At 41.8% G+C, this 13,456-nt stretch overlaps 1 protein-coding gene across 1 annotated transcript; it reads right to left on the bottom strand.

The window, feature by feature from the left end:
* Window positions 1-285: 285 nt before the first annotated feature.
* Window positions 286-3,560, bottom strand: LOC142941658 (techylectin-5B). The gene is made up of 8 exons (XM_076083656.1): window positions 3,405-3,560; window positions 2,581-2,796; window positions 1,702-1,821; window positions 1,498-1,612; window positions 1,246-1,377; window positions 854-1,070; window positions 518-713; window positions 286-432 (listed from the first exon to the last, which is right to left on the bottom strand). Exons 1-8 carry the CDS (start codon window positions 3,558-3,560, stop codon window positions 286-288), a joined length of 1,299 nt encoding a protein of 432 aa, XP_075939771.1.
* Between the last annotated feature and the right edge of the window lie 9,896 nt (window positions 3,561-13,456).

Below are 13,456 nucleotides of genomic sequence, written 5' to 3'. Positions count from 1 at the left end.
CCACAGTATAAAGTTTGTGGTTTCAAAATAATTTGCAGCAGAAAATCCCCACTGTTTTGAGAATATCGAGCATACCAGTCATATTTGCACGTGCAGCGGTTCAAAAATAGCAGAAGCGAGGCCATTGTTGTTGACATAAGTGACATTCAGTTCCTTCTTGATGAGCTCTGTCAATAAAAACATCACTGGAGGTCATCGTGACTACGGTGTCCCCGAGAGATCCCCATGTGAGCCCAACAGCTGGGATTGTTCCTGTGTATTTACCGTTGTCATGATGACAGTGGGTCATGGTGACAAACGGGTTCGGAAAGAGCGTGGTCGGATCATCATGCTGACTTTGCGTAGGGAGTAATAGTCAGAGTCTCTCCAGGAGTACCAAACGATCCCATCAGGACCCAGCGGCCCCCGGCCTTTAGCGGTGTAATGGCCTCCCTGCAGGATGAGTGAACAGGAGTAGTAAACATTCTCCTGACTTTAGAAGCATAAAGTGAAGCCATGGCTGCCTGTGTACACCTACCCTGTAGTAGACACCGTTAAGGTTGGCGTAGAAGCACTGATTGTACCACCATCCGCCGTGGGAGATCTCAGCGCAGATGTTGCCACTGTCTGGGGTGCTGAAGCCCTGCTTGTCGTGGTACCAGCTGAAAGAGTCCTGCACTGTCCCGCTGAAGCCTGACACATGGAGACGGTACAGATGCTCCTCATCTTCCACACTACAAACGCATAAACACATACAGAGAGGAACACCAGGTAATTATGCAAGAGGTAGAGATTGTTGCGTATGTTTTTGCAACAACACACAAGTAAGTGCATTTGTCTATCAACTGTTTGTGTACTTGTGCATGCCACCAACCTGAAGCTCTGGTAGAGGGCATGTTTGTGCATGTTGCTCCAGTCCTCCAGGTCGATGCGGAGGCTGTAGTCTCCCTGGGTGCTCAGCTCATGTATGTGATTGTTGCCCAGCCAGAACTCCGAGTGCAGGTCCCCAAAACCGTCCCTGTAGTCCCTCCAGCTGCGGTCAAAGCTCAGCGAGCCGTCAGCACGTCGCTGGATCACAGTCCAGCCACCACCTGAGGCAAAAAGAAGGTCACTGGAAGGGAAAGCATATGCCATGTCTAATGAATTATTGTACTTGATGGCCAATGGGGGAAGACAGGACCACAGCAACCCTGGAGTTGATACTCTCATGGACTGAAACTCAGCTGCAGCTTGACCTACCCTTCTGTGATTGTGTATGCTACTCACCATCTGTATCCATGTCACAATAGACCTCCACAGGCACGCCAGCCATTGATGGCACCACTGTGTAGAGACCTGATCTCCTCACTCCATTGTAGTAGATGGAAGCGCAGTCTATGGGACAGTTCCTCACATGCACTGAGGAAAGAACGCGAGACAGGGTCGAGAAGGAGTAAATCAACAAGGTGGGTTTGGCGCCCTCTGCTGGCAGATCATGCCTCTCAAGACTTTTTACTGTTAATGTTTCTGAGAGAGTACCTGAGTGCTGAGGTTCTTGAGCACTCATCAGCGGGTTGGGATGGAGGACGTTGATCAAGCACCCGGGGCTTCTTTTTACTTTATCCACCAAAAGAGTCAGATTATGGAGGTGGGTCTAAACAGAAACACAGTAAAACTATCAAAAACCACCCAGTGCACATTTCATCTAAAAGTGAAATGGCATTATACTCATGATAGGTATACCTGGAGGTCTAGGATTAAGGTGCCCTGAAGGTGCAGCAGGGTGGTGGCTTCAGCGTAGTGATGCTCCAACTCATGAAAACGCTGCTCCAAAGAGGTATTTAAGTGGTTCCTCTCTTCACTCTGACATCATACATGTGAATAGTCAATCACACAAGCATGCTCACAAACAAGAACATAGGAAATATCTGTGATCTGCATATGAAACCATGTATAATGCCCTGAAATATCTTACATTTCTTTTTCTAGTCTATCTCAATACACACATTGAACCTCAAACACGCAACGCCTCCCAGTGCTCTCGGGGCAAAAGGGACATGCCCTCTCTTATAAACCTTCTCTATTCCTAGCTTTGACATAGAGGATAACACTAACTCCCATTACCACCAGCCCTGGTGCCATGTCTCCTGCTCTCTTCCCATGTACAACACATCCGACACATGAAAACCCTCTCCAACATCCACCTTTGGCTACTGACCCGTGCAGCTGAGAGTCTGTGTATGTATAGCTGCCTGAGACGCATGAGGCAATGTGCAAGAGTAGGAGGCTAATCCTGTTAGTGAGTAAGGTCAAGGACGTGTTGGGGGGAAGCCAGCTTGATGACCAGGTACCAAGTTACAGTGCAGAACTGTACACAACTAATGTACAGGCAAGCATTTTTAATGGTTCCAGCAAAATGCCCACCACGATCTTTAATCAGAGTATACAGAGAACAAAACCAGAAAGGTGAGTTCTGTCACCTGTCTAGTCTGTAAAAAGGAGCAGTCACATTGTTACAACATCCGGTGAGCTGCAGGTGGACTAAAGTGAGCTCTCAAAGCAGTTGAAAGGATTGGTGCTGATAGTTGACCCAGGACTGCTAAGTCAATATGGGGATCTCACCTGCAGCTCGAGGACTTTGATGCGGTGCCGGTGGTTCCTCAGCTCCTCCTGCAGCTCAGAGATGGTCTCCTTCAGCGCCACGATCTGCTGCTTCCTCTCCTCGTTCTCGTGCAGCCAGTAGGAAACTTCGTCCGTGCAGCGAAACATATCCGGGCATTTCTGCTCGTCCAGCTGAGGTAGTGTGGCCACCAGCCGACACATCCCATCCTCCATCACCTGTTAAGATGACAGACGAACCCCTGACTTCCAGACCTGCAGTTGCTCAGCAGAGTGTCAATATATCTGTTAATAAATAATACAACTAGAATTGCCCAGACTGTGTTCCCCCCCCCCCCCGAGCAGATTCAAACTGCAGCCTTAATACTAGTTTATCTAAACTACTCAAAAGTATAGAAAGCTGTGGAAATTAGCTCAACATAAATCAACAGTTTCAACATACTATTTTAAATAACTGTCCATGGCCCAAAGAGTTAAACGTATCCAATATTTCACAAATTTGAGGAAGGTCCAAAATATGATTATAGTTTGGTGGAGCAGAACTTTGTTTTTTCTCCTTTCCAACTTAGTTATCTCAAAACCCCGCAGATTTCACATGACCTACATCAGTAAAAGGCTACTTGATTGATCAGTATTAACTATCTTATAATGTCATTTATTTTTCCACCACTGCTTTCTTGCACGATTCATTATGTATTTCTAGCAGAGAACTACATTCCCGAAGTTGAGCTGCTTTCACACAGAGCTGACACTTCTCCAGCGTAAACAGACGCTCGTTTAGAAAACATCCCTCTGCCTTGTGTGCAGGATGTCTTCAGTGAGTATACCTGGTTAGTGTACTCCCCGCACTGGGATCCCCCGCCATTGCGCTGAGTGGTAGTGTTCAGGCCGTCTGCTTTGGCCTCTGGGAGCAACACGATGAGGATACAGAGAGCAGAGCACACGCTCCAGCCGGGAGGGTTGGTTAAGGACAGTAGAGACATTGCTGCCGCCCGGTTAGTCTGTCCCTGCCTTGTCAGTGGAAGCGAGGACGAGACACAGGAGTGTGTGCTTCACCATGTGAGGCTCTGCTGGCTCTCCCTACAGGGAGAGAAACTGAGAAAATCAGTATTTTATGCTCCTACAGTAGAGTATTGTCTAATTCATTAAGCAAACCAAGACACATTTTGGCATACAAAGTCCTTTCTCTCGATCTCTTACACACTTTTGTCTCAGTAACAGGACATAAACTTATAAGTGAGATTAATTAAGAGGAACGTCATCCCCTCAGTCTATCACATTACTGTATTAGGTCCTCAGGTAACTCAATAAACACACACACACACAGCTTGCACACGTCACTTGCTCTTAAAGCCAAACTGAGATTTTGACCTAATTAAGCTGAATTACAAGGCAGGTAATAGTTCATGTATTCTGACTTTCTAAATCTTACATGCACAGCTTATTCAAAAGTGTGGTATTGTCCTTTGCAGGAAATATATCTTTACTGTCCTCTTGTAGCAAATGTAGTAAATGGTTGTGTACTCACCCTAGTTACAGACCGTCCTCTACCCCGTTCCCGACCCATTTCAGGCCGAGGGGTTCTCTCCATTTTTTTCTTCTCCTTCCCTGTATGTCCTGTTGTAACGATCTCTCTCTCTCTCACTGTGCCTCATGCTCTTCCTTTCTTCCTCGCTCTCCCTTCCTCTCTCTCTCCCTCTCAGTGTACACATCTTAGTGCCATAATCCACCTCTAAGAGGATTCACAACGACCGAGGGATGGAGGGAGGCAGATAAATAGGGAGTTGATAATAAATTGATTGGTAAACGAGACATAAGAGAAAAATAATATGCTTTTTTTTCAATCTACAGCAATAACCATTTCTTTCATAATACAACTTGAGTACAAAACAGCTTTGATTATGTCACAGAGAGGTCAAAGAAAAGGTTCAGAAAAAAAGAGAACGGGTAATAGCATAGCATTCAATTTGAATTGAATACACATAAATGACATGCATCAGCAAAACGCCAGCACACATCAGCACCTACAGTAAATAAGCATCACCTGCAGGCACAATAATCCTGCTCAAAGCCAGTCGTAATGAAGGCTGATGTGAGTGGGAGCATGAGGGGTGCTGATCCTATTACAGTAGCCAAGCCGCTTTTTACATCTTTATACTCTTGACTATGTCTGAGCATGCGTGGTCTCCTTGTTATAAGAAAAAACACAATGCTATTTAAAGCCCAATTATTTGTTTTTACGTCATTCTAATACAACAGCTTTTCAATAGACTGTTATAAAAACCCGAACCAGCTATCTGCACTGTGAATGCATAGCAATTGACAACACTGCCTGAGGAAAGGCCCTCACACTCACAGAGGCCTTGAAGAGAAGAAAACGTCTGAGCAGCGCATCTTCCAGCTACTTTTAAAGGGCTCACACGTCACACAGAAGACAGGGCAGGGTTTTACCAGGCCAATGCATTGCAAATTGAAATTGATGAATACAAATACAAAACTGAATTCCACATATAAGCTCAGAGGAAAGTAAAACTTCCCTCATAAAAGGTTTTGCTGTTGTACCCGTTAGTGTCTGCTGTATGCATCTGAGAGATACCGTGTTTGAGGCCACAGGGGGGCACCATGAAACAACATATCTCCTGCTCTCCTCGCCTACAGTGATAATGAGCTTGCCTGCCGAGGTGCACAAGAGAGACGATACACACAACAACAAAAGTTAACAGAATTACAAGAAAACTAGTGCTGCTGCTGATTTATAACAGAAGAGCAGGAGGCCTAAAGTAATGAATAGAGCAGAATGATTGAATGAATGAGGGGAAGTGGCATCTTGGTAACCTGGTTCACAAATCAAGGCTGACACACAGTGTGTGCACTCTACAGAAAATAAAAGTTGTTTTATGAATATATTTTGAAGTGCTCATAATTGAAGCATTTGAAGGAAGGACATGAATGTAGTTGACTTCCTCAATTCGCTGAATGTTAGGTCAGTTATATCTATAAGAAAAATACATGGTGCTAGATGGCCATTTTTGTATGGTGGTAATAATGATCCTTTTGAGCCCATTATACAGTCATTCATCATAAAGCTTTTCATAAATACACAGATTTAGCCTCTTTCATTGACATTGTGCTCGACCAACTGCTGTTGACATTAACGATTCAGAGCCAGTAAAGACTGACAGACATCTGCTGATGGATCAACAGCGGCTGCTGATGTTGTTTTAAAAGCCAAGGTGTAAAAAAATGTTAAACTGTTAGGCAGCTTTAAAACAAATTGCTGTCACGTTTGTTGAACATTCTCTGTGATGTCAACTGGTACAGTCGCATATTGAATTTGCCTTCATTTCCCAAGATCCTCTTGGGTCAGTTGCTTTAAAGACTTACAGGAGGATACTCACTGATATTACTTAAACAGCAGCTGTCTAAAGCTTGATAACATTACCTTAGCTTAGCTAACGTAAGCTACTGGTCATACCAGACCAAGTAAGCCTGCAGCCTGAACACCCGTGAGTATATTGAATATATAAATTCAACTTCACAGTCATTAAAAGAATTAAAAGAAGATTGTCTGCAGTTTATTCAGCCTGGTTCCAATCATGTTTTCCCTACAGCCTTTTGAAATGATTTCATGTCAGGACAATTAAATGAAATTGCAGTATTTGCTTTAAAAATAATAAATCTTTCTTCAGAAAAAGGCAGGTAAACATTTAATGATGTAACGTGGCTTGTTCGAGCTAAAAGCTGAGGCCGAGTGTTGTGACAGCTTGACAGGATGCAGGACAGGTGCTGATGGCTTAAGAAGGTGCTGTGGTGGGAAAATGGTGCTCCTGTCAAACACAATGAATGGAGTTGACGAGCAAAAAGACATTTTTTCATCCAGCTCTCTGCCTCTGACTAACGATACAGGACCTTTTGTTGACAGGATAACTGCCTGCATCGTATAGAGACCGTTCTCGTGTAAGTAAGGCGGGAAATGTCCATATCGCTGGGTGAAAGAACTGTTACTAAAGCAGCTGTTGCTTTACACTGACCTGGTAGTGAGAGTCTGGAGGTTTCGAGAAATACGACTGCTTCCTTTAAAACTAAATTGAATTGATATACGTGTGTGTGTGTGTTTGTGAAGTTGAGAGAGAGAGAGAGAGAGAGAGAGAGAGAGAGAGAAGAGAGAACTATAATACAAAGCCAGTGAACTGTCTAAACTCACACACACATGTTACTCCTTTGATCTGACACAGCTTGCTCTACATTTTCTGAGCTGTAACACAAATCCCTCTCACCGTGACAAATAGCTAGAGCTCCAATGTCTACCGTGGCTGGAATATTATTTCTGTGGAAACAGAGACACAAGCTTTTTCATGCTCGATAGAATTGCTGTAATTTCTCAGTCACATATAGTCACATGGGAGACATTAAAAAGATAATTAAATGAGCCGTAATGAATGCAGATGCTTCCATACAGGACTCAGGGCACTTGATGGTTTGATTAGTGTAAAAAAGATGTGAATCACAATGATGCTATGGCCTCCGCAATCACCAGATCTCAATCCCTTTGAATTTTAGACCGACGTCACAGACTTGCTCATCTACAAACCAAATAAAGGAATTTCTTTGAGGAAGAATTGTGTTTCATCCACACAGTAGCGTTCCATAAGCTTGGATTAATCTCCGCCAGGGAGCTGTTAAGTAAAGCTGTTATTGCCTTTTGTGGTGGCTCGACACCTTTATGTTTGGTTTCCCCTTCAATTTGTCACCCTATATCTCGATGTCTGTTTTTAAAGAATATCTTTATTTGCAGCCAGTTTTAAACAGCCTCTTCCAATCGATGGTTTATGTTGCTTGAACAAAAGAATAATGAACAAGTCCAAAATTATAATTTCCAAATGATTTCCTGGAAAGAACATGTAATTTGGTACCGAGTAAAGTAAATAGCGCCAGAAAACAAATCTCACATTTTCTGCTGTGCACCAATTAAAAGACTTTCTAGGTTACACTGTTCATTCAACAGTTTAATGGAATCGATTAATTGGAAGTGTGCACTTTGACCATTGTCTCTATTGTTCCTATAATTGGTAAAACATTACAATGTTCTTTCCAGGAAACTTTCCATTTAGAAAATTTCAGAGAAAACCTTCACACAATTTTGCATACAGTGTGTGTAAAATCAACAGCTAATCAAACTATGACCCCTGCACCTAAATCAATAATCGAATTATTAAAACCTGAGATAAGCCAGCATGTATCGACATATCTTTTAGCACAAGAGTGAACTCTCTCTTTTTAAACAATAAATGATCCATGCTTCTTCAGGGCAGTTACAGAAATAAACTGCTGGTTCACTTTACATCACGGAGTGAGCGTTCAGAGCTGTGGCTAAAAGACTAAATAAACTAAGTGTCACAACATGACATTCTTGAAAGAAACATACTCAGAGAGAAAAGGTGCTTTTGCCTATTAGACGCTTGTGTGATTTAAAAGTACAGCAACATAAATACATGTAACAGATTCACCTGTAGCCTCATGATCAAATGCTTTATATCCACTTAATTATAAAGAAAACCAGATTAATGATTACTGATGGATTCATGGTTTCCAAGAGCCGGCACTGTGACATGCACACTTAATCCTTTCCAATGAAATTGTTTTGCTAGAGCTCCCCTTCAATGCAGATCATAACTCTTGTCATCCATTTGTGATGCGAGAGGCTCTGAGTATCCGTCTCAATCGATCAGTCAATATCTGTCAGTAGGCATCGCCTGTCTGCACCATTCTCTGGAGGGATATTTATCTGGAGCACATACCTTTCCACCGGGCAGTTACTGGTCATGATGCAACCATTTCCATCAGATTTCAGTATCCCTCATCCTGTGTACACACACACACACACACACACACACACACACACAAACATCCATAGATGTCAAGGTCTATCTTAAAGCTTTCCGGCTTTAGTAAATCTGAAGACACACCAGACTTAATCCGTTCTATTCATCACTATACTCCCCTTGGTATCATGTATCAAGCTAACCTTATTACCTGAGTGCACCACAAGGACACTAAACCTAAACTAAAAGGCAGAAACAGCTAAGAGGGGGCTCAGACAAACACGGACGGGTACTGTCTTTGATGATAACAACTTCGGATATCATCATCCGAGACTGAAGGGGGTCACATAGGTCAAACGGAGGAGTCAGTCTGTGCTGGTGCCTTACTCCTGGCAGCAGAGATACTAGAGGTAATTTAAACATAACAAGGCATCCTTTTTCAACACTGTATCCTCCTCCAATGTCTCTCTGAATGATTTATAAGAAAAACCTGAGGCGTCACCTTCCTCTGCAGCAAGAACTAATTACGGTCCACTTCAGAAACATCACCGGCCCTCATTTACCATGTCAGTGGCGTGTTGGCAGGTTCATCAAGCACGCGGCTGCCTGTCTCACTGCCTTGCCTGAGAGGAGATTTATTGCAGCGTGGAGGGGTATGTTGACTAATATACAGGCTGCTCTATGCATTGTACTCATCGCTAGCAAGAATCAGTTCAGCTATCTACAAAACTCTTTAAAATATCAAGATCAAAAAATGTTCAACATCTTCTAAGTGAACAATCAAAATAAATGATGGCAAACAGAAAACCTGGATTACTACATGACCAAAGGATCAATCACCAATTCATATTGTTGCTCACATGCTTAACGACTATGTCAACCATTCGTGTTAAAAGTTTTGAGTTGACTGCAAATTTAACTGCACTCATTTATTTTATGGCCAGTCGGGGGCTGTGGAAACAAGCTGGAAAGACAACACTGACACACCTTAATAAGTTGATCTGGCCAGCTGGTTAGCAAACAGATGCCTATTTACACATCCAGCGCATACGGAGCAACATTATACATTCTGAGTCCTGACTTTAGCCAAGTGGTCCAATATTCACTCTTGCAGCGTTTATAGGTTTTTAGCTGGAACACTGGAAATGACGCTAATTGTTTACATTTTCTGAAACTCATTTTCTTTGATTGATTCGCTGTTTTGTTCTTGAAAACGTACTGATACATTGCTTTCTGGAGCTCATCACAAACAAATTTCACTACACGTTGAACTGTACATGATTGTATGTGTGATCAATAGACACGATTTGATTTAATGAGAGCAGTGAGAGTGAATCGAAACAGTAAAGTTCTGGACTGGAAAACAAAAACAATGATTCAAAAGACGCTCAATAAGGAAATTGCAAAGGTTGGGTGATAGTTCTTTGTGGGTTTGTCACTATGAGCAACCCTTTGATTTACGGAAAACAAAAATCATACATAAAACTAACTTGCCTTTAAAGAGCTAAAATCATAACTGTGTGTCAGCCGGACGTCTTGGGGGTAAAGCTGGTCTGTTGTGTTTCATATCAAGCTGACAGATGCATCATAATCCCAGCAGAGCTTCCTCTGGCTGCATCCCTCCTTCCCCTCATCTCCTTTAGCTGTGCTGTTTGTGTCTCCAGAGGACACAGCTGCCTTGACCTCCGCTTCACAGGGGAGAAACAGCATTTCACACATACAGTGGTGCTCATCCCAAACCGTCAGACCACTGGGAGTGTGTGTGTGTGTGTGTGTGTGTGTGTGTGTGTGTGTGTGTGTGTGTGTGTGTGGTGTGTGGAAACATGTCAGTGAGAAAAGAGAGGTTTGACAAACTGTATCTTAGTTGGACAAGCAACGCTGGCTTCATGTCATCACACTGAAGTACAAACAGTACACTCACCCTCACATTATTATTATAGAATACGGCTTATTTTCAACCCACAGAGTGATTAAGTAGAAGAACACCTTTGATATTCAGTGCAGGCATAATCCCTGCATGAATGAATAGTGAACGGACAGAATCTTTTTATAAGAGGGATATCAGCCCGAGTCAAACCACTCAATGTGTAACAGGAGGATGGAACACAATCCCTGGAGTAAGAGACAGGTCCTCAAGTTTAATTGATTGTTATTGTTCACATTAAAATCAATATTCTTTTGAAAAGCACTCCTGAAATCTCTCTGAGAAGAAAGAAATGAAAAATGACTGAATAATAGATAAAGATCATCAAAGAGGTCTGCACTACTTCATTTACCTCTGATGGAATAAATAGATTTCCAAGAAGGAAATGATGTCTAATTACTGAAAAAGTGTCTGCTTTCAGAATAAAAGCTCCCTTTGATTCATTATTGTTACAAAGTGATTTAGGGATGTTGACATATTTTCCCCCATCACTTCTCAAAAATACAAATAAAGAGAATATTTGAAATCGAGGTCTGCACGACGGACAAAGATAGACATTTATTACGAACAAAAAGGCTGTGGTGCCAAAACAATAAAACCGTAGTCCATATTGTCATCACAAAAATGTAATAAATGTAATCAGCAAAACAGATTCTACCCTAATGTGCTCAGTGAAGACCAAAGCTTGGGTTCTGATGAGATAATATAAAGCAGTACCTCAGCTGTTTTCTTATCCGTATTCTAGATTGTTTTGGTTCAGCCTTGCAATTTGTTCTTACAAAGCATAACAAAAGTAAATTTTGAAGCTGACACATAGCTTAGTTCAGCATCTTGCATCTGTTACAAAAAACAGCCTCAATAAGTTGTTCTTTCTGGGGAGTTCTCTGGAAGAAGTGCAAATCAAAAGCAACAGGAGAAGAAAGACAATTTAACACGTAGATAGAAAGCAGCAGATACCAGAGGCAAAAGAGTGTCTAGCGTACTAGCAACTCTGTGAGTCCCTGTGCTTTGAGCCAAATGGTACCGTTCACAAACTAATATGTTCACTGTGGTAATGTTGACATGCTGATGTTTAGCAGGTATAATGTCAACATACACAGATTTCACCAAAATCACCAAAGTGGTGTTCATTTGTGAAGATTATCCTGATGAACAAAACTTGATCTTATTTTCTGCAATAATCCAAAAGCCAATGGAAGAAATCCCATTGGCTTTTTGTTAAGGGAACCAGTGCGACGCTAACTTCCGGGGTCGCCTACAAAAATACGTCATCCCTGCAGCACTCTCTATTGTTGTTGAGATATCTCACTCAAAACCAGAAAAGCCAATCTCATGATGGCGCTGCGGAACAAGATTAGATGTAGTAGATTCAATAGGTTTCATCCTCTGGGGACTTTAAATCTCTACACAAAATATCATCGCAATCGCTTCAGTCATTGAGATTTCAGTCTGGACCAAAGCAGTGGACAGACCAACTGACAGACAGCCATGGACCACCCTATAGCCACGCGGCTAGCGTAGCAAAAAAATAAAAGCACCAATGGGTCCTGAGCAAACACGTCTTGGCTTCCCGATTCTTAGAAATGTTCTTTTTTTTTTTTACTCCGGCTATTTTTGAACTCTAATCTAAAATGAAGATGAAGACTGATTGAATGAAAAGATTTTTGTCTCCACTTGAAGCCCCTATGTGTCCACATACCCTCTGGCCAGCTGTAGCATGGGGATACTCAATGCACACATTTTCTGCCTCCAATGGACTCAAAAACAGTTTACACTCACTTTGTATGATCACACAGACAGATCATACCATTGATTTGATGAGTGTAAAGGTTAAGTTAGACCTCAGGCTCCTCAAGGTTTTAACTGCAGCTGTTTAACTGGTGAGTCACAACAAATTAGTGACCTGTTGTTGTAAAATCATGTTACGGCATAGTGTCATGGCTTGAACTCAACTAAACTCAAAGTATTTTGCTAAGCATGAAATATTTCTAAGCCTAACCCTAAAAATGTTCCAACCATCACACGTTAACATTTACTGTATTGGACATCCTCACTGTTTTTACAACGTGGGAACTCTCCAGCAGGATGGAGTGCTGAATGAATGTTTTATGAATGTGGAGCCTCTTTGTGTCCCTCGTCTCACCCTGCTGATGGCGTAAACAGGGATGTGTCTTTCTGTCGATTGCATCATCCGTACTGTCGCTTTCACTGCTTCTCTTGATTGTTGAGAAAATATATGGCTGCCTCGATCACAACAAAAACTAAATAAAAAGACTAAAAGTAACTGTTGTATTATATTTTACAGCTTTAAATAAAGACCACGTAGCAGCCTGTTCTCATGTATTTGACACCCTGTCAAATACAGATGCTTTGTCACGCCCCTCGGCGGCTGATGTGAGACGCTCTGGGCTTTCAAGTAACTATAATGTAAACCCATCTATGTCATTATTAGACGTTCAGAGAAAATGGTCTGGGAGTGTAATGACGTGGTATAAAGACCAAAGAATCCACACAGTTGGTGGGAGGGGAGGCGGATGGGTCTAACAAACACAGGACTTAAGTTATGCGATGTTTGTGATGCATTTCTGTAATTATATTACGTTCTTTACGCTTTACTTATTTTAAGTAGTTCATTTAAACCAAACCACAATGTTTTCCCTTTAACCTAAAGTTTATGTACTGTGTTGCTGTTTAAATTCATAATGATAACCACGTGTTTACTGCAACCGTGTGCTGTGTGTTGGAAAATGACGGTTTGGGCTATTTGGGGGGTGCTGAAGGTCTTGGATTTTTCCCAATACAAATTTCAAAATAAGTCATGTGCTTTCAATCAATCCCCTTAGTGTAAATAAATCACCATGATGGATTCAGTTGCGGTCAAATTTTGCGGGACGATTGGAGCAGCATGTTGGCGAGACTGAGAGAAGCTAAATAACAACAACATAAGGTGACTGTTTGAAGATCAAAGAATACATTTATAAATCAGTACATATAAAACTATCAGAGTGTTAAATATGTTTTGATTTAAGAACAATTCTGCGGAAACAGTGCAAATGCTTATATATATACAGTATATATATATATATATATATATATATATATGTTTATATATTATATTATATTTACAACCACG

This window comes from Anarhichas minor, unplaced genomic scaffold (assembly GCF_050575085.1).
Source record: "Anarhichas minor isolate MPS153535 unplaced genomic scaffold, ASM5057508v1 ptg000136l, whole genome shotgun sequence".
NCBI classification, from domain to species: domain Eukaryota; kingdom Metazoa; phylum Chordata; class Actinopteri; order Perciformes; family Anarhichadidae; genus Anarhichas; species Anarhichas minor.
This window is presented reverse-complemented; position numbering and strand designations above follow the sequence as displayed.